The 22,845-nt window shown below is 35.7% G+C and overlaps 1 protein-coding gene across 1 annotated transcript; it reads left to right on the top strand.

Moving 5' to 3' along the window:
- Positions 1-365: 365 nt before the first annotated feature.
- On the top strand, positions 366-5,719 carry LOC122282109 (protein FIZZY-RELATED 2-like). Its single transcript, XM_043094066.1, has 10 exons — positions 366-1,209; positions 1,302-1,424; positions 1,523-1,627; positions 2,292-2,471; positions 2,730-2,792; positions 2,893-3,087; positions 4,325-4,426; positions 4,519-4,581; positions 4,691-4,759; positions 5,145-5,719. Exons 1-10 carry the CDS (start codon positions 514-516, stop codon positions 5,196-5,198), a joined length of 1,650 nt encoding a protein of 549 aa, XP_042950000.1. The 5' UTR covers positions 366-513; the 3' UTR covers positions 5,199-5,719.
- The last annotated feature ends 17,126 nt before the right edge of the window (positions 5,720-22,845 follow it).

Genomic DNA, 22,845 nt, shown 5'->3' with positions numbered 1-22,845 from the left:
CAAATATAATTGAAACAAAAAAATGTATATTAATTTTTATTAGGACAATACTAGGGGACTGATAATGGTGCTCCTACAGTGTACCGAGAAGTATAAATATATATATATATATTTTATTTTTCTATCAACCACCTTTTAAATATTTTTAAAAAATAAAAAATATATTAATTTATTAATAATCACTTTTTTAATCATTAAATATAAAAATAAAAATCACAATCCATCAATTTTATCAATTATTTTTGTCTATCTAAGTAGTATTTTCCTTTTTATTAATGGTTGTGAAAAAGAATTGTAAAATGATATGCTAAAGCAGCTTGATCTTGTTTTCCCCCCAAAAACATAATATTTGTTACAATAACATTAAATTATTCCTAATTTCCTATTCGCAGTCACAGCATCACAGGACGCTCGCCTAAGATTTGCCGGGAAAGTTAACCGCAACCTGTGGGGGAAGGAAAACCAGCCTGTTGCTCTGATTGTCTTGTCCAGCTTCAAATCTCATTCTCTCTCATGCACCCAACGTTCTTTAATAATAAAACCTTGTTCTCTCAAAAGAAAACTCTCAAATCTCAGGGTGACTGTCTTCACGCTTCGCCGTCGCAAGCTTTCCTCGTCGAAACGCGCAAAATCTCTCTCTCTCTCTCTCTCTCTCTGGGGAAAAAGGATTTCTGTATGGAAGATCCCAAGGTTCAAAGATTTCCTGCTCAATCAGCTCTCGGAACCCCAATCCCATCTTCCTCATCTTCGGGGCTGAATCTCACCCCGACTATGCCCGACGAGGAGTCGGTCCGTTCGCGCTACATCGAACGCCTAATCAACGCCAACTACCACCCATCGCCGTCGAGGACGATCTACTCAGATAGGTTCATCCCCACCCGAACGGGCTCCAATTTTGGGCTCTTCCACCTCCCAGCCGCCCCGCGGCAGCCCAGCTTTTCCGAGGGCCGAGAGGACAGCTCCACCAGCTTATATTCCACGCTCCTACGCACGGTACTCTTCGGTCCCGAATCTGGCGTGGTCTCGCCGGTTACACCCGAGAAGAGGAGCGACTGGACGATACCGCCCAGCCGTAATATCTTCCGGTATAAGACGGATACCAGCCAGCCTTTGCAATCACTTTTTCCATTTGGGTCTGATGATGCAATGCCTGGGGTTAATCATAGCCCGGTAAAGACTCCCCGGAAGATCCCACAGTCTCCTTATAAGGTAAGTTCCCGGGTTTGCGCGTTTGGGTTGGAACTGTATTTGGATTTTTTTAATTGAATTTGCGGTGTTTTTGAACATGACGGCGTTTGTAGGTTTTGGATGCGCCAGCTTTGCAAGATGACTTTTATCTGAATCTGGTGGATTGGTCCGCGCATAATGTGTTAGCAGTGGGGTTGGGAAACTGTGTTTACTTGTGGAATGCTTGTAGTAGCAAGGTGCATGCCATTTTTTGCGTTGTTCTAAGCAATAAATTGTACTGAAACGTCACAAGTTTGAGAATTAATGGCTTTATTTGATACTTACTCGCCCGCAGGTAACCAAATTATGTGACTTGGGCATTGACGAAAGTGTCTGTTCGGTCGGATGGGCTCAGAGCGGTACACATCTTGCTGTTGGAACTAGACATGGAAAAGTCCAGGTCAGAGGCAGTTTGCATGTTTTTTTTTTTAATTGGCACCGGATATCCGATAAGACCGTCCGACTAATCTGGGGTGCACATGCCCGAATTTTCCCCAGTGCAATTTGGATAAATCAAGAGAAAAACTGCAGTTCGATGACCTTTAGGAATAAAATCTTTTTTTTTTTTTTTAAGCTGATCACGCAAAATATACTCACAAAATTACGAATTTATTGTTTTCGATCTCAATATTTTTATTTCTTAACAAAACAACTCTTTTTTTTCTATTTTTCAATCGGGAAGACAGCCTCAATGAGGGTTTGAATTGGAATCATGGTGAAGAATATGTTGATCATCAATTCTTAGGATTAGAAGTTTTTTAGCGAAACCTGGAAACCGCAAACAATTGTTGATGCAGTTGTTGATTATTTAGGATTCACTTGGCTCATCAATAAAAAGCTTGCGTTCTCCTTTAAATTGACACACTGGTATGGTAGCCATTCTCAACAGCGATCTCCTCACTGGGCTTCCTAGGCCAGCTGTTCTGTGAGGACGGTTTCATAAAGTGCACTTTGTTCATACCAATGCTGGTCAATTTAAACTCTTCGTACTTATGTTATGCTTTCCTTTGTGCCGTAATATGTGTAACATATTTAGCTTATGTGTTCGACAACCTTCTATGTAGATTTGGGATGCATCTCGCTGTAAGAGGGTAAGAGCTATGGGGGGTCATCGATTACGTGTTGGGGCCTTAGCCTGGAGTTCATCTTTTTTGTCTTCTGGTGGCCGGGACAAGACTATTTTTCAACGAGATATACGCGCCCAGGAAGATTTTGTCAGTAAACTCTCTGGACACAAGTCAGAGGTCAGATTCTTAAACGCGTTGTTCAGCTTAATGTAATTTCCTGGTTAATCACTTACTCCCCTCCCTGGTGGGCAGGACTTCTCCCAGAGTCTTCATAAGTCCATCCTTCTTTCAGATACATATTCTTTAGTTTTGGCTAAAATCTCTAAATGTATATGCTGCTGTTTCTCCATTTTGTTTATTATCTTTGGTTCATTGATTTTTCAATTATACTCAATATCTTTTTCCCAGCTTGAATGTCGATATTTCATGCTTTAGGTTTGTGGACTAAAGTGGTCGTATGATGATCGTGAATTAGCATCTGGCGGCAATGATAACAGAGTATGTCATTTTTTTCTTAATTTTTGATTAATTGCATTCACAGTTATTTGGTCATTCCTCTTTGAATTCTCGACTGATAGTTTATCTCACATATGTGTAGCTTTTTGTTTGGAATCAAAATTCAACTCAGCCTGTACTGAAATTCTGTGAGCATACAGCAGCTGTTAAAGCTATTGCATGGTCTCCATATGTTCATGGACTTCTTGCATCAGGCGGTGGAACTGCAGACCGATGTATTCGTTTCTGGAATACAACCACAAACTCACACTTGAGCTGCATGGACACTGGAAGCCAGGTAATCTGCTTGTCATTCTTTTGTTTAACCATAATTTGTGTTTTTTAATGGTTCTGGTATACTCATGAAAGAGGTTAACCTTAATTCTATTACTTATCTTCTTATCTTTTCACTTTATTGTCTCAAGCATAAAGTATTAGTAAGATGAGATTCCTCTTTCTCTTTCCTCCTCTCTTTTGTGTGTTTGGGTTGTTGTGGGGGGGTTGTAATTTTCCTTATTCTTAAGCGGTTTGTGAAGTCAAAAGATATAGAAATATCGATTCTTTTAAAGAACGCTGAAATTCAGTGGTACCATTAAACCATCTACTACTTTCATGGAGGCATTAACATAATATCGACAGATAATTTCAGAAAGCTGCCTTGCAAGCTAATATGCCTAAAGAGTGTACCTCATTAGCTACCTCCTCTCTCAGCATTTGTCTGTATGTAATATGTATGTATACGTTTCTGTTAGTAGGTGATAAGCAAGGTAGTTTGTGCATCTGTAATTTCATCCATTAGAACCAGTTTCTGCTTGATACTGCATATTGAAAAATTCCTTTGCTGCTTTGGTAGTTAATTTATGCATGGGAACCAGTATTATAAAGCAGGGTTGTGTGATTACATGCATTAATTATGCATCTATGCTAGTCAAATATTTCACTCTTGTCGGCTCTAAATAGCTGTTGGACTTGTTGGTGGGGCACTATCAATTTTTAAATATGATAATTGTTAATGCATAAAATTGCACAACAAACCGGAAGGGAAGAATGAATTATCCCCGGCCACGATGGAATGGTAATTTGGGCTTTGATATAGTGCTCTTCACATTCATCCATAAAATAATAATAAATAACCAAATAAAAATAAATAAAGAGGGACATTTAGATTTACGTGGTTCGGTATAAAAGCGTACATCCACAGGTTGTTTGAGGGCAAACACTATGTTGGACTCTATTACTCAAAGGAAGAAAATATATTTCTATAAAAGGAGGAGATCTCTACAAATAAAGGGGACTCTCCACAAGCTCTCGACGTACAAACTCCACCACACATAGCAACTCCACCAGATCTCCTCTCGAGAGGATAATTACCATACCATATCATCGTGGGCCGGGGATAATTCCTTCCTACCTTTCGGTCTGTTGTGCAATTTTACGCATTAACAATATTCATTTAGGTTTATTAGGGAATTAGTAGATCCCCTCCCCTCCCTGTCAGTACCGAGATGTACTGATCTCTATTGTACTTATGTCAGGTGTGCAATCTTGTGTGGTCCAAGAATGTCAATGAACTTGTCAGCACCCATGGATACTCCCAAAATCAGATAATAGTTTGGAGATATCCTGCCATGTCAAAGGTACAAACTTTTTCTGATGTTATGCAAGTGTATCTTATGAATTATTTTTTCTTTTTTCTTTTTTTGATTTACATTTTTTCCTCCTAATGCAGTTGGCAACTCTTACGGGCCATACATATCGAGTTCTCTATCTTGCCATCTCGCCTGACGGAAAGGTAGTTTGTCCTTTATTCTTTCTAATAATCATTGGGATTTTCTGTTGATAGATTACCATTTGTTTATGCCTGTCATTTTTATAAATTACAATAACGTTTGTTGTTTCAGACCGTTGTCACTGGAGCTGGAGATGAAACACTTAGGTTTTGGAATGTGTTCCCTTCTGCCAAATCACAGGTAAATGATTCATAATATGAATCCAAAATTTTGGTAGTTTTGATTCTCTCATTTAGGTCCGAAGTTCTCTCTTCCTCCACATGATTTAACTGCAGTTGATATACATATTAGTCACCTTAAGAACTAATTCTCAACTCCAGTTAGATATCCCCTCACTGTACAGGTTTTTTATGGATTTAGTTCACACTCTTTGGAGTGACTCGCCAGTTATTTTGTTTAGATAAAAGCATGGGCGACATGTTGGTTTAGATGTTTTGCTTTTCCAGTGGCAAATAGCTGGTGCCCCTTCATTGTGGTTCCAATGTGAGCTAACCAAGTACATGCACAGGAGATTAAACGAAGATATAAGCATAAGCAACTCATGTAAATGTAACTGTTAACGCAGAACACAGGCAGCGAGATTGGAGCATCATTTCTTGGAAGAACAACAATTCGGTGATCATCGAAGGCCTCCGGCTTAATGACATCTCTGTCATGGGAAATAGTATACATATGATAGCTTATACCACGGGTTAAAAAAAACTATCATCCTAGGAGAGACTCAAAATTGGTCTGCTTGACCCAGCTCAATGTTTCAAGAGATGCTCATCACTCAAGTTGATCTGACCCCCAAACCGCATTGGGCAGAGAATTTGCGGGGACCTAACAATTGCTAAGATGCAAGGGGTAGTGGCGGAACAGCCCTGATTTCTTGCAAGCTGGTGATTTTGGACTTCTTTTCCCACTTCAGCAGGTTTACGTCTGTAGAGGAGGAGGTGTTAACCAATTATTTTAACAGCTCCCTTGTATTATTTGAGAAGGAAGAATACCAGCATGCTTTGACCATATTGGTGTGGAATGCCTTTGTAGTATACATACACCGAATCTCAAACATGAAACATAACCCTTTGCACAGAATCAGAGAGAGCTGAAAATGTTCTACATTGTCCTTTTGATTTCAGCAGTACATTTTGCTTTCAATTCGACCTTTTACTATTAAAATTTGCATTTTTATTTTTATTTTTACAGTATTGCCGTTTGGTGGCCAAGTCCGAACGCTATGACTCAATACTTGAAAATCCTAGATTATGTTGATTTAAGCAAATTAACCGTGTCCTGATTACTGTTGTATTTGGGACATCATCTTGACAATTTCTTAGTCCGAATGCCTTGGCCTTGAGTTTTCTCTTTATTATATAGACTATACCACCGAATACTATACATGGAAAGTCAGCTATATACAATAAACGGTGCCTAACATTCTTACGGTGCCTAACATATTCTTCCATAATTCAACTAATACGGTGCCTAATATATTCTTGTTGACAGCCCCCCTCAAATTGATGCCCGTAAATCAACAAGCATCAATTTGTTACTTAGGAAGTAATGTCGATGACGAGTGAGAGCTTTGGTGAAGATATCAGCAATTTGTAGTTCAGTAGAAATATGTGGAAGAGTGATAACACGAGCTTCAAATGCTTCACGGATAGAGTGACAATCGACTTCAATATGCTTCGTGCGCTCATGATAGACAGGATTGGCTGTGATCTGAATAGCACTTGTATTATCGGCATGTAGAGGTGTGGGATCAGTCTCTGAAAAATCTAGCTCAGCAAGCATACCTCGAAGCCAAATAATTTCAGAACAAGCTAAAGACATTGCCCGGTATTCAGATTCCGTAGATGACTTAGAAACTCTGTCTTGCTTCTTACTCTTCCAAGAGATCAATGCATTACCTAAGAACACACACCAACCAGTGATAGAGCGACGTGTATCCGCACAACCAGCCCAATCAGCATCGCTATAAGCGGCAAGACGAGTAGAGTTGCTAGCCGGGAAGAATAAACCACGGGCAGAAGTGCCCTGAACATAGCGTATGATCCTACGAACAGCAGCCAAATGAAGATGACGAGGAGTCTGAAGAAATTGACTAACTTGCTGTACAGCAAAAGAAATGTCTGGTCTAGTAATGGTGAGATAAACAAGGCTACCCACCAACTTTCGATATAAACTGGGATCAGCAAGTAAGTCACCCTCCTCTTTGCGAAGCTTGACATTTAATTCCATAGGTGTATCAACAGAAGTAGCCTCCTGTAGGCCAGCTGTAGCGACCAAGTCACTAGCATACTTATGTTGATTGAGTGAAATACCAGAAGGACTACGATGCACCTCAAGACCAAGAAAATATGTGAGAGATCCAAGATCTTTCATATGAAAGGACTCTAAGAGATGAGTTTTGAGCTGGCCGAGTAATACAGAATCGGAACCAGTGATCACAATATCATCAACATAAACCAAAAGAACAACAATACCCATGTCTGATTTCCGAAGAAACAATGAAGTATCATACTTGCTTTGTTTGAATGAAAATTGTAATAAAGTTGTGCGGAATTTATCAAACCAGGCCCTTGGAGCTTGCTTGAGACCATAAAGAGAGCGACGAAGCTTACACACATGTGAAGTCGGAGAGGTGAACAATCCCGGGGGTGGCTTCATGTAAATACACTCTTTAAGATCACCATGAAGGAAAGCATTCTTAACATCCATCTGATGTAGTGGCCAATCATTGGAAGCAGCAAGAGCGAGAATCAGACGAACAATAGTCATTTTAGCCACAGGAGCAAAGGTCTCTTCATAATTGACACCATATTCTTGATTATTCCCAAGTACAACAAGTCGAGCTTTGTAACGTTCCAAACGTCCATCAGATTGTACTTTGACTGAATAAACCCATTTGCAACCCAGAGGAACAATGGTAGGAGGACATGGCTCAATGTCCCAGGTGTGATTGGCCTCTAAAGCAGCAATTTCTTCTTGCATAGCTTGTCGCCAACAATCTTGCTTGACAGCATGGGAGTAGCATGTGGGAATATCAAAATTGGATAATGTAGCAGTAAGAGCAGAAGCAAACCATCCATACCTATCCGGAGGTACTGACACTCGAGAAGAGCGACGTGCCAAGTGCTCTGAGGGTGTTGCAACTGATTGGTCCTGGAGCATGGTAGGAGCAGATATCGGTGGAGCCACCGGAAGAGACTGTGGACGGGAGCGTCTTGTATACACAAAACCTGGTCTAAAGCGAGAACTGACGAGATGATGATCTGAGAATGGCTGTTCAAAGGAGGGGAGAATCACAGTAGAAAAGGATGACACAGAAGACACAGGAAAGAAATGTTGATTTTCAAAGAAAATAACATTTCTAGAAATCCGTGTACGATGTAAAGTATGATCATAACACACAAATCCCTTTTGACACACATTATATCCCAAGAAAGCACAACGGACAGATTGAGCAGATAATTTATGTCGCTCATGAGGAGTTAAATGCACAAAACATACACAACCAAATGTACGAAGGTTATCATAACTAGGTTGCGTAGCAAATAAGCGGAAATAGGGAGACTCCATATTTAAGACTTGAGAAGGCAAACGATTAATCAAATAAGTAGCTGTTTTCAGAGCCTCGACCCAAAACATGGATGGAACAGAAGATTCTAACAAGAGAGTACGTACCACATCAAGGAGATGACGATTTTTGCGTTCGGCTACTCCATTTTGTTGAGGAGTAGATGGACATGAACGTTGATGAATAATACCCTTAGAAGCCAAGAATGTTTGAAAATCAGTAGACAAATATTCACCACCGGAATCTGTGCGTAATGTTTTAATAGAAGCAGAAAATTGATTGTCAACATACGCTAAAACTTCAGTAAAAATACGAAAGACCTCAGATTTAGAGCGAAGAAAGTAAACCCAAGTAAATCTGCTATGATCATCAATAAAAGTCACATAGTATTTAAACTTTTCATGTGAAGAAACAGGAGAAGGTCCCCAAACATCACTATGGATAAGATCAAAGCAGTGAGATGCTCTACTAGCATGCAAAGGGAAGGGAAGAGTTTTGCTTTTACCAAGTTTGCAAGAATCACATTCAAGAGATAAAGAAGAACGATTTTTATTACCAAGTAAACTAGAGTTCAATACATGAGATAAGATTTGAGTATGAGGATGACCTAAACGACGATGTCATACCATACTAAGATCTGAAACATTATTACAAGCAAAAGACTTAATAGAAGAAACTGGAGAAAAATCGGGAACAGACAAAAATAGTGGAAACAAGCGCCCCACTTTAGGTCCCTTCGCGATCGGCTCCCCCGTTACCTGGTCCTGCACAACACAACCATCACCAGAAAAATTAACAGCACAATTATTATCAACTAATTGGCCAACAGAAATAAGATTCGTAGAAAGCTGAGGAGCAAGAAACACATCAGTGAGCTTCGAAGAAACATCTCCGACAGCAGCTATGGGCAAAGAGGTGCCATTGGCAGTCTGAATAGCAGATTTACCAGCGTAGGGCCGGACATGGCATAAAGCAATGGGATTATTAGTCATGTGATTGGAGGCCCCCGAGTCCACGTACCAGAGTTTAGTAGAATTGTTACCTTGGAACCCCATTGCTGATAATGCCGAAATGAGCATCTGTCGCACCATGTCGGGGGTGCAGTAATTCAATGCAGGAGGTGCAGAAGAGCCATTTGTTGCAGAAGGCGTTGCAGGCAAAACAGTAACTGAAGTCTGAAATGCTTGGGCCTGACGATGCTGAGGGCGAGTACGACACAAACCAGACCGAAACACAATAAAATTTCTGTAAGAAAACAATTTCTGTAAGATCACACTACTAGACCGAAACACAAGAAAAATTTTAAGAAAGCTCTGATACCATGACAATTTCTTGGTCCGAATGCCTTGGCCTTGAGTTTTCTCTTTATTATATAGACTATACCACCGAATACTATACATGGAAAGTCAGCTATATACAATAAACGGTGCCTAACATTCTTACGGTGCCTAACATATTCTTCCATAATTCAACTAATACGGTGCCTAATATATTCTTGTTGACACATCTAACCCTCGGCACTATTTTATTTATTTTAATATAATCCGACCATTTGCAAGAGGGGAAAAAAACAAGAACATAGAGAGATCTTACTTGTAATTACAATTACATGCGGATTTTCCACATTCTTTTTTTTTTTTTTTTAAATATTTGGGGAGGGAGATTTTGCACTCTAGTCACATGCTTTTGGCGGAAAAAATCTAATTACAAGCATAATTTATATTAATATATGTATTAATTTAATATAATTAGTCAAATGGTAAATTTTATTAAAAATAATGTTAATTTAAATTTTAAATATAATAAAATTAATATTAATATATAGATTAATACGTATTTTATTGTTTTGCATATATTCAAGAACTGAGTAAACACATCCTTAGAAAAAGGTAAACCCACACGGCACCAATCATCTTCCACGGAATTTCAAAGGAGAAGGGAATTTCTAACATTGGAGCACATATCTACTGTATATATAAATGGAAATGTTAGATAAATAGTATTTTTGTCTAATATTTTTATTTTTAATTTTGTCCTTAGTTGTATTCCAAAATTACGATAGGTTTGCTTTATTTTTGTTTTTCCAATAAATATTTTAATCTTTTTATATTTCTGAGTCGGTTTTCTTTTTACATTTTTGTTTCCAATTTTATCCCCCACACAACCATGGTGTTCGTTGTATGAGAGGAAAAAAAATCATAGCTTTGTGAAGATTTTTAGCAAATCCAAGGAGAACACGTATCCAAGACCAACATCTACATCTAGGAAATTAAAAATTGACATTGAAAAAAGCCCTAGCTTTGCAAAATATTTTACCAACCCAAACGTGCAACAAATAAAAAAAATGGCATTAGAACAGATAAAACAAACAAAATAAATGAAGCCAATAGATATCAAATGCAAGGAAAAAAAATTCTACGTGTATGAAACGTAGAACCTCTAATTTGTAAGATTTTTTTAAAAAAATTGTGCGAGAAAACAAAATAAACACAAGAGACGTGACGCCCCCGACCCCCAAGTACAGACACGTAGAATTGAGGCGTCCGGGACGATGACAATACGGGTCACACATCCCAACATCATGTGTTAAGTGTGTGTATATGCAACATGTCTACAACAAAAAATGCAGCGGAATAATTAAGGTCGATCGACTAAGTACCAGAATTTGTTTAAATACAAGTTCGTTTAAACATAAGAGTACCAAAAATATTATAATTAACCAATATAAATATAATACAAATAAAAAATAATAACAAAAAATAAGAAATAAATCACAACCCACAAGTGATCCCCGATCACTCCTTTAACGAAGCCGCATCATCAGGCTCGGCCTTCTCGTCATCTGCATTGAAATCTACAGTACTGCAGGTAAGTAATAATTCAAGCAACCCACAAGATGAAAATACATCAAAGCCACAACAATATGTATGAACATGATGCTATATGCATGAGATCCGAAAATAAACATTTTTCAAAATTAATCATTTTCCAACACACGCCAAAAATCACATTTAGCCTATAAATCCAATCAATTATTTTCAATTTTAGTCTGTATGCACCATGGTCGCCCCTAGGGACCATCCACACACCCTGGCTCCCTTCATCATATCATGGGTAACAATCATGCATGTGACTTCTTAACGAGCAATACCCAATTCCATGCCCAGCGCGTTCATAGCCAAACATCCTCTAACCCCTGCTAGCAAATGGGCTATGGAGTCGGCACGAGAGCGTTACCATCCCGTCCGATCCCGTTGTCACCCAACAACAACTTAGGATGTAACAGTCCGCTAGAAATTTAACGGTGAAATTTCTATTAACTTTAGGAATCTCGTGAAGACCCTATAAGTTTTCACGAATCTATTAATCGTATAGTTAATGTTATTACTCACTGTGGTATCAGGAGTGTGTGTTTGATTATTGGAGATAGTTAGAAAGTTTTATTTGGACACATGGAAAGATTTTAGCCACCTTACTCTTCCAAGTCTACTCTCCACTTTTAGAAAATAGTCTAAGCTGATTTTGTGGATATTATTGGATAAAAAAAGAAATATCTTGAGCTAATATTCGTGGATATTATTGGGTAAAAATATCTTGAGCTGATTTTTATAGATATTATTAAATAAAAATATTTTAAACTGATTTTTATAGATATTATTGGATAGAAATATCTTGAACTGATTTTTATAGATATTTTTGGGTAGGAGAAACCTACACTCAACTCTCACTCCAGCCTCATCCTCTTTCATATCTCCTCCATAAGTATCTCCAGCCACCTCCACGAAATTATCTTCATTTACACTTTCCATTAAAAGAATATCAAACACTATCTCTCGGACAGCTTTTAGGAGTTCTTTTGCACACTCATTTCGAAACTTTTGTAAGTATTTTATCATAAAGTCTCCTTCATATAAGTTATTCTTTTTTTAGTCTAATTTACGTGGATAGCTTATTTATTCCATTTGAAGATCATTTGATCGGTCAAATATTGTTTAAACTCTAGAAAGGTCATTCTGAGAGATAAATTGGAGAATATGTTATATTTTGGAGTTTTTGATCAAGTTAATGGATAGATCTTGGTCCGAAATTTTTATGGAATATTTTTAACATGTGTATATGATTATTGGTTGAGGATTTGTTGCATGATTAAAGGTTGTGATGAAATATTTTCTTAGATCTAGAAACTTAGAAATTGGAAGTGAAAAAACAGTTTCTGTTTTGAAAAAATTTAACTCTTTGGTAGTCTAAACCTATTCCAATGGCTTTGATAATTTTATTGGAGGATCCTAAGCCTCTTATATAAATGTTATAATATTATTTTGAAAATATTTGATATTAGTTTCAAAGATATGAAATTTTATGCAAAGAGATGTTCGGATAGTCCAAAGTGTGGATGTTCTTGGCTCAATTTATGTTTTGGTTAATGTTTAACCATGTGATATTGAATAGAAGCTTATATATGTTTTAGGACATCTTTTTTAAATCATGTGATGGTTTGATTTGAAAATCACATCTTTATAAGTCATAGATCAAAAGGTTAATCAAAACAAGTTAGAAACAAAAATCAATGGAAATAGCATATGAGAATTTTGACCCTATGGAGTTTTAATAGTTGTAATTAGTTTTAAATTTTTATAAATTGATATTTGAGTTTAGGATAAAATTTACATGAGACATGTAAATTTTGGTGACTTTTGGAATTAGCATGCAAAATCCTTAAATTATGGATAAAACGGTCATTTTCCTACATGTAGAGGGTAAAATGGAAATTTTACTCTTTAAGTTAGTATTTTTTCATATTTCAAATTATTAGTGATTTAGTTCTAACTTTTAGAATCACTAATTACAGTTCCTCGTGATCGCGCTTAAGGTTTTATAAGAAACACAGAGATCGAGGTAAGTTAGCTTTTAACTTACTAGCAGTCTACTATGTATGTGTGCTAAGTAAAGGAACTACAGGGTATATCTATGTGTGTTATCCTATATGTCATGTCATGCCAAGTTATCACATAATTTTCTGTTACATAGAATTTATTATGTCATCAGTTTTTATCTGTTACATAATATATTCTGTCATGTATATGAAAACTGTTACATAATATTTTCTGTCATATATTGCTATATATTACAAGTACGTCATGTTAAGTATGCTATCTATTACATGTATGTCAAGTCATGTAATATTCACTGTTGCAAGTATGTCATGTTAAATATGTTGTCAATTATATATCATGTTACGAAATATTTCTATCTCAAGTTGGTCATGTCTTTCAAGTTATGTTCAAGTTACGTTATGTTACGTCAGGGTTTCAGTCCTTTCGTATTCCAGTCATGTTTCATCTTGAATTACATTCAGTTTCGTGGGGTCCACAACAATTGTGGCACACGAAGTATGGGGTCACAGCAATTGTGACGCATCCACTACGTGAGACACAGCAATTGTGATACGTAGAATACATAGGGTCACAACAACTGTGAAGTGTATATTTAACTGCATTGTGACACGTAGAATATATAGGGTCACAACAACTGTTGAGTGTGTATTTAATTGCATTGTGATGTGTAGAATACATGGGGCCACAACAACTGTGGAATATGTATTTACACGTAGAATACATGGGGCCACAACAACTGTGGAGTATGTATTTTTTTCATGTTAAGTCAAGTTTCAGATCAAGTTCATGTCAAGTCAAGTTCAGTTCACGTTTCAATTTAAATTATGTCAATTATACTATGTTGTACGTCCAATTATGCTTTAATTACTTATGAATTTGATTATGCATTCATACTTTTACTGTCATCCATGCATCATTAGGCTGTGTGGAAGTTTGTTTTGTTAACTTACTGACATTTGTAATCAAATCTCACTATGGTAGTCCCAACTACCATTCTCCTGAATGGTAGATTTTGTTACAGGACCTGAAGGAGGATCAGGAGCTGATCAACTAGACACAGTCGACTGAGCGACGGTGCGTCGTTAATGTTAATATAGTAGTTAAATTACTACTTGTACGATGGAATTGCATCTCCAGTACTTTTTGAATCATAACTATTTTAGACTAGTGCTGTGATTTTAGTTATTCAATGGATCTTTATATATGAAGTATGTTTTAAGCATTTCATTTGGGATATTTTCAGTTTGGTGCATAGTATTGCTAAAGAAAAAAATTTATCTGCTGCAAATATTGCATAATGTTAGATGCATGTTAGGAACATTGCATCTTCTATGTCATGAATGGGGGTAGGTAACCTTATGTTGCATGTCTCGACGCTTCAAATGTCTGTCCGATCCCAAATGGAATTTGGGGGCGTCACATAGGAGACGTCACTTAATATATTCTGCTCCTTAGTGACCAGAAGAGTTCCACTGAAATAATACCTCATCCCGGCGAGGTCATGATACACACGCATCCAAAAATTCCATTAACACATAAAAACCCAGTTTTCAATTTTCAACACATGTATATGCATGCACCATGCAATGCAAATGACAAGACAAATTCTCCAATAAACCCAACATCATCCAAACATAAATAACTCAATCCTCAAATCTATTTGACCCCCGACTCTTCGGACTCAATTTGGCACAACCAACCAAATCACAATGCATTGTTAAAGCAAAAATATATTTAAATCTTAAAAGAACTTTGAAAAATACTTACAGTGCTATAAAATATTTTTCGAATGATCACGGATGTGCAAAAAGCGGCGGCAAAGCAACAAAATAGTGCAAATCGCACTAAGGCCGTGGGCCTCAAAATACCCACTTTTGAATGGGGACAAACTAAGACTTGTAATTGATAGGAAAGGGTTTAGATGTGTTGGTGAAGCTAGTGAAAATGTTGGTTGGTTGTGGGTGGCAGCGAAAATGGCGGTGGAAGTAAAAAATGACCCAATCAAATTTTAACTCGGGTGATTGCTCCGGCAACGGATCAAAACTAGAAATGGGTGGGTTAGGTCTGCAAAAGGTCGGTGATAAAGTGGTGAATAAATGGTAGCCGAAGGTGGAGTGACGGCGGCCCTAAAGCAAATGGACCCTGCGGTTTGGAGAGGAGCATGTGGCCTAACAGTGGCGACGGAGGAGCTGAAAATGGGTGGAGGAGCTTGCCAGTCGAAGGAGAAGAGAAAGGGTTGGGCAGTGATAGCCACACCAGGGCGACGACGGCTCTAGGGGTTGACGAAGGAAACAGGCGGAGAGAGGGAGGGGGACATCGCGCGTGGGAGAGAAGCAGAGGAAAAAAAAATGAAGGAAAGAAGTGAGGTCCAACCCTCACAACTTGGGTTACGAAACTGGTCTAACGAAAATTATTTTCAAAACAGTAAGTTAAATAAAATAATTTAAATACAGTGATCAAATAAAATAAAATAATAAAATTTAAAAACATAATAATTTTAAAGCCTAAAAATAACTAATTTGAATTAAAAAATAATTTAAAGACAAAACAATAATAAATAACAAGAAAACATATTAAAATAATTTCACAACTTTAAAATTTATTAAATAATACTGCAAAAATCACCTTTAATTTAAAATAAGGAAAACACTAGTTATAATAATTTTAAAGAAAATCATTCAATAAAAATAAACATGAAAATGGGATATCATAAGACGAGAAGAAGAAGATGAGAGAAGAGAGATAGTGCAGACGAAAAGGCAAAAGATGAGAGAAGGAGAAGGAGACAGGTGTGTGTGTGATAGAGAGAGAGAGAGAGAGAGAGAGAGAGAGAGAGAGAGAGAGGATTGAAGAAAAATGTGGAAGGAGGCAAAATGAGGGGAAGGCTGAGTAAGGATGGTTTTATACCGCTGGGGTAGGGTTAGGGTTTTTTTTTGCATGAAAATAGCGCTGTTTTCGGTTTGGCATGAGGTGGGTTGAGGGTGCCTATGCTGAAAACGGCGTCGTTTTGGTGTTTTGGGCTGGTGGGTAGTCTAAGCTTTGTTTTTTATTTTGGGCCTAGAGTTGGGCCGGGTTTTTTCCTTTTTCTTTTTTTCAAATCAGAAAAAAACTCATTGTTACATATTTGTAAATCTAGCTACTAGCACATTGTTTCTTTAAATTTTTTTAACTTAGTATTTGAATTGTATATAAAGTTAGTTATATTAAGAATTTAAAATATTGAAAAAATAAAATTTATGTTGCCCAGATGGCAAACACAAGAGGGGGTGAATTGCGTTATATTTAAAAAATTAATAATTATAAATCAAATACACAATATAAAATATAAATAAAATATAAAGCAGCAGTAAATATAAAGAGTAAGGGTAAGAGAAAAACAAACTCAATATGTTAACGAGGTTCGGCCCCACTGCCTACGTTCTAACCTCAAACTACTACTTGAGGATCCCCAAATTCACTATTCAACCTCATTCAGGTGAAGATAGAAATCTATTACACATTTGAACAACACCGCTACAAAGGATCCGTGTAGAATACTCTCCACACTTGCAATCACCTTACACATGGTGATTCAACTATTTTTTGTGTAGAACACTTTATACACGCACAAGGGTTATACACACCCTTATACTGATACAAGAGTTGATAGTGGGTAGGTTATCAGAAAACACTCCTTAATGAGTGAAAAAAGAACAATACAACGCAAATTATATCTCTCAAAATGAATAAGGTTAAGACTCAATGCTTAGAGAAGAGAGAATGAAAGTTTTTAATGAATATTGTATACTCTTGGTGTTGTGAATGTAAAGCTCTCAAATGATCTATTTATAGATATATGAGACTTCATATTCAAATTTAAAAAGATTCACATGTCAAAGACAACATCATTCACTTTTTAAAAATTTCAAATCTAATCTTTTTACTTTTTACATATGACAAAATGAACACACTTTACTTTTCAAAAATTTCAAATCTAATCTTTTTACTTTTTGCATATGACAAAAGGAGCACACTTTACTTTTCAAATTTTTCAAAAAAAATCATCTACCTTTTACATAAGTCAAAAAAAGTATCAATCACTTTTGAAAATATTTAAATAAAATATCCAAATGTGAAAGATGACAATCAATCATCTTTAATATTTTTAAAAGTTAAACATTTAATCATGTCATGCACATGTGAAAGATGACAATCAATCATCTTTCAAATTTTTCAAATTTAATTTTTAAAATATTCATGCATATGTGGAAAATGTATTTTAATGCTTTATGATAAAATATTAATTTTGAGCCTTATTCCTAATTTTGAATTTTTAAGAGATTTACAACATTACTCTATGATTTTAATGTGAACTTATTCCCTTCTTGCTCATGCTTGGTTTCTTGATGTGCTTGACTCCATTGTATGGACAACTTGAGCTTGAGACTCCTTTATTCTTTGAATTCATTTGTTATCATCAAAATCCATGTGTAGATTTATAATTACACGAAACTTAAAATCTTGGGTTCAATAATTTACATTATTGTAAATTTTTTTTTAATTTATGCTCTAATATTTATTCCAAAACTAATAATAATGTTTAAAAAAAAATTGAATTTGTTAATGTCCTATGGGGAAATACATAATATGCCTGGTGGTTTTTTTTTGAAAAAAAATTAAACGTTAGATCTTATTACAAATATTTTTGAAATTTCAACTCCAAATTTATAATAAATTATATTAAAATTATTAAAAAAGAAAAAATTGTAAAAGTATCAATTTAAATATTATGCAAATCTTGCTTCTTAACTTAAAAATTTTATACTATGATTTTTTTTAAAACATATATGTTGATTATATCTTTATTTTAGTTGTGTCCATTGCGATGGTTGGAATCTTCACGTTAATTTTTTCAAAAAAATTGATATATAAATTTATGCTTTTGGTCCAAACTAGCCATTAAAATTTGTGGAATACATGCATGCAGGTTTACCGTGGTAAGTGCAGTATTAATTAAGAATTTTGTACATGCTGCTTTAATTAATAACTTTAGTAATAAAAAACCAAAGGTCAACGTAGACTTAAAAACACATTTCTTTGTGTAGATGGGTCCAGTACTTGGTGCCATTGTTTCCAAACTTTGTTTGAAAAATTCTAAGAAATAGTTTATAAGAAAAATTTAGTTGTAAACATAATTATCCATTAATATATACATCAATTTAATATAATTGATCAAAAAATAGATTTTATTAAAAACAGTGTTAATTTAAATTTTGAATATGAAGAAATCAGTTTTGGTATGCAGATTAGTACATGACTTTATTTGTACGTACCAAAACTCAAGTCTATATGCAATCCCTGAAAGAGGACTGCCCGCGCATGATCGAAACACATCATTATAGTAATTGTAAAAATGTTGTCGTTTTACTGTGAATTGGAAAAATTCATAGTTGGAATAAAACACTTCTCTAAATTAATGAAATTCAAAGCCCTTCAAGCTCGAGACTGCCATAACTGAATTGGGCGTCTCTTTCCTCTCTCTCTCTAAAAAAAGTTCTTTTTGTGTTCTATGAAACAAATGATGGCATTTCGCCCAGCCCTTTGATAATTTATGCTCTCTTGTTTATCTTGGTTTACAGTTTACCAACGTTGGTTTAAGAACATAAGAGATCAATAATTTTGGAGTGATTGGTGTCCAACATGATTTAGAATAATCGGATCAGCTCTGCTATAGGTACCCGCCGTTGGGTACCTTTTGCGGAATCGGCAATAGCCGGTATTATTAAAAAAAAAAACAAAAGGGAGAAAAACATGAAATAAAACGGAAAAGGCAAGAGTGTTTGCAGCAACCTGTGTTCTTCCGGCTTTGAGAAGATAAATTTAGTACAAATCTAAAGTACTTACCTACCAGGAGCAGGTGTAAACCCAATGGTGTAATAAGTGAGAATGATTCAAATACCAGATTCAATGAGTGAAATTGGAATTCTAAGGAGCCAAATAGGCAATGCAAAAGCCCATGCTGGGTAGAACAAGAAATCTCTCTGTTCTTGAACAAATTAGATGCTTGATGTCTTCTTGGGTTCTGAAATGATCTTGGGCGGCTTTGTCTTCCATTTTGGTTGTAACTTTAATACGAAAGACTTGTATTGTTGATGTGAACTTGTTATACGTAGTAAGTCTATTTGCAGAGAAGTATGGTTGTGAATTCTCTTTTATTGCAGACATGCATTTTAACAGAGTTCCACAAGGCAAAATTTATGAGAGAAATGCAAAAGAAAATACTAGAGAAAATTTATTGTCCAATAAACTTCATCACAAGTGCAATCTGCGGATTTAGATTTAAACTAGCAGAAAAAGATCTCTATGAATTCAAGTCACAATGCAAACTTGCCATCGCATGCAACTGACTAAATACACACATCACTTATAAAAAGTTCTGTAAAGATGCTGCCACCGCAGGACCAGAGTCTTTCTGTTCATCCCCAAAGAAGTTAGCCACAATCACACCAACGTCCTCCAATCCAACTCCAATACACAAGGGATTCAATGGAGTCCTAAAAGAAACATTTGCCCCCTCAACTTCATTACCACCATCGTTGTTTGAAACCCTCACATTAGGGCCATCTCTACACTTGCCCAAGCATTTACAACCAACAACAGCACCTTCATCATTGATTACCTTTCCAAATTCTCTGATCTGAGATCCCCCAAACCATCTGATAGAATTGCGCTCCCTTCTTGGGTTAGCCTGTTAGGAAGGGTCGACGTTGTTGCATTTTCTTGAGAAACATTACCAATGGGGCACGACTTGGTCAGAAAATAGAAGACGCGAATCAGTAGATGAGAAGAACCTGTCTTCGTGGTTGTTTGAGGGGAAGCTTGCTTTCGAAGTCGAATCTGTTCCGTGGGCATACGAAAGGGAGTGCTGCGTTTTAAATGAGAAGAAGATATGAAGGAGATGCGAAGAAGAAGATGAGAAGAAGAAACGCCCCATCTGTGAGGAAGCTTGCTCCCGAAGCTTGCTGCGTGTAATAAACGAAATGCCCCGTTTCATTATTACACGTGGATAGACGTGTACAAGAGAGGTCCTCAACCCCGTGTGCAAATAGACTTTTTCTAATCGGATATGCAGACCTTGGGTGTGTGCTTCAAAATAAAAAGGAGCCAAACTCCAATATCGACAAAGGAAAAAAAACCAATCACACAAAGCTCACCCTAGGAATCACTCTTCAGAACAGAAAATACGAAGAAGAAACTATTGTGAGAGAGAAAAGGATCGCTGACGTTCCAACACCCAGGAGGGTAGATGTAACAGCCCGCTAGAAATTCAATTGTGAAATTTCTATTAACTTTAGGAATCTCGTGAAAACCCCATAAGTTTTCACGAATCCATTAATCGTATAGGTTTTTGTCTAACTACATAGTTAGTGTTATTATTTACTATGGTATCAGAAGTGTGTTTTTGATTATTGGAGATAGTTAGAAGTGTCAAAATGTATTATGGTTTGTGCCATTAGACTCGAAGAGTTATTTAAAGTCTTATGGCGCAATAACATTTTTTCATATTTTCGGACAAAACGTCTGTTCAAAACTGTAGATATTATTGGATAAAAAGAAATATCTTGAGGTAATTTTCATGAATATTATTGGGTAAAAATATTTTGAGTTGATTTTTATAGATATTATTAGATAAAAATATCTTAAGTTGATTTTTTTGTAGATACTATTGGATACAATATTATGAGATAATCTTTTATAGATATTTTGGGTAGGAGAAAACTACACTCAACTCTCAACTCCAGCCTCATCTCTTTCATATCTCATCCATAAGTATCTCCAGCCACCTCTCCCCACGAAATTATCTTCATTTACACTTTCCATTGAAAGAATATCAAACACTCTCTCTCGGACAGCTTTTATGAGGTCTTTTGCACACCCATTTCGAAGCTTTTGTAAGTGTTTTATCATAAAGTTTCCTTCATATAAGTTGTTCCTTTTTAAGTCTAGTTTACATGGATGTCTTATTTGACCCATTTGAAGATCATTTGGTCAGTCAAATATTGTGTAAACTATACAAAAGGTCATTCTGGGAGATAAACTAGAGAATATGTTATAGTTTGGAGTTTTTGACCAAGCTAATGGATAGATATTGATCCGAAATTTTTATGGAGTATTGTTAACATGTATATGTGACTATTGGTTGAGGATTTTTGCATGATTAAAGGTTTTGATGAAATATTTTCTTAGATTTAGAAACTTAGAAACTGGAAGAAGAAAAACAGTTTCTGTTTTGAGAAAGTTTAACTCTTTGGTAGTCTAAACCTATTCTAATGACTTTAATAATTTTATTAGAGGATCCTAAGTATCTTATATATATGTTATATTATTATTTTGAAGATATTTGATGGTTGTTTCAAAGATATGAAATTTTATGCAAAGAGATATTCAAATAAGCCAAAGTGTGGATATTTTTGGCTAAATTTATATTTTGGTTAATTTCTAACCATGTGATCTTGAACTAGAAGCTTATATATGTTTTAGGACATCTTTTTAAACCATGTGATGGTTTGGTTTGAAGATCATATATTTATAAGTCATAGATCAAGAGATTTATCAAAACTAGTTGAGGAAAACGTTTCTGTTTTTGGACTAAGTGTAAAACCAAAAACTCCAAATGTTATTTTGTGATTTTGGTGACTTTAGTTTGATGATTTAAAGCATGGTTGATGTTAGGATGATATTATGAATATGTTAGAAGTAAGATTTGACTTTTGAAATTCTTGGAGATGTTTTGATTTAAGGTCAAAACTTGTGATTCAAGTGCTTGGATCTTTTTACAAAAACGTTTGGTGTTAATTATTAGCTTTTTCTAAATGGATGTTTTAAATATGGTTTTGAATTTAGGATTGGAAGATGTTTGTTGCAAAATTTTGGTTTAAGCATGAGTTTTGAAGTTGGAAGGAATTGCAACAAAAATCAAGGGAAATTGCCTATGGATGTTTCGGCCATAGTGTGTTCTTCATAGTTGTGTTTTGTTTTAAATTTTTCTGAGTTGATATTTAAGTTTAGGACAAAATTTACATGAGGAATGTAAATTTTGGAAACTTTTAGAGTTAGTATGCAAAATCCTTAAGTTATGGGTAAAACGGTCATTTTCCCACATGTAGAGAGTAAAATGAAAATTTTACTCTTTAAGTTAGTATTTTTCATATTTCAAATTATTAGTGATTTAGTTCTAACTTTTAGAATCACTAATTACAGTTCCTCGTGATCGCACTTGAAGTTTTATAAGAAACGCGGAGATCGAGGTAAGTTAGCTTTTAACTTACTAGCAGTCTACTGTGTATGTGTGCTAAGTAAAGGAACTACAGTGTATCTATGCATGTTATCATATATGTCATGCCATGCCAAGTTATCACGTAATTGTCTATTATACAGAATTTATTCTGTCATCAATTTTTATCTGTTACATAATATATTCTGTCATGTATTACTGTACTTTACAAGTACGTCATGCTAAGTATGCCATCTATTACATGTATGTCAAGTCATGTAATATTCATTGTTGCAAGTATGTAATGTTAAATATGTTGTCTATTATATGTTATGTCATGTTACGAAATGTTTCTATCTCAAGTTGGTCATGTATTTCAAGTTATGTTCAAGTCACGTTATGTTACGTCAGGGCTTCAGTCATTTCGTATTCCAGTCACGTTTCATCTTGATTACTTATGTATGGGGTCACAGCAATTGTGGCGCATACACTACGTGAGACACAGCAATTGTGACACGTAGAATACATGGGGCCACAACAACTGTGGAGTATG

The sequence above is a fragment of the Carya illinoinensis genome, chromosome 11 (assembly GCF_018687715.1).
Source record: "Carya illinoinensis cultivar Pawnee chromosome 11, C.illinoinensisPawnee_v1, whole genome shotgun sequence".
NCBI lineage: Eukaryota > Viridiplantae > Streptophyta > Magnoliopsida > Fagales > Juglandaceae > Carya > Carya illinoinensis.
The sequence above is the reverse complement of the archived record's forward strand: the minus strand, read 5'-3'. Positions and strand labels throughout refer to the sequence as shown.

Excerpts from the sequence above, each read along its gene's own strand:
- LOC122282109 (XM_043094066.1), top strand. The coding sequence starts at position 514 with ATGCACCCAACGTTCTTTAATAATAAAACCTTGTTCTCTCAAAAGAAA. Across the intron at positions 3,088-4,324 it reads GCATGGACACTGGAAGCCAG|GTGTGCAATCTTGTGTGGTC; the intron begins GTAATCTGCTTG and ends TACTTATGTCAG. Across the intron at positions 4,760-5,144 it reads TCCCTTCTGCCAAATCACAG|AACACAGGCAGCGAGATTGG; the intron begins GTAAATGATTCA and ends CTGTTAACGCAG.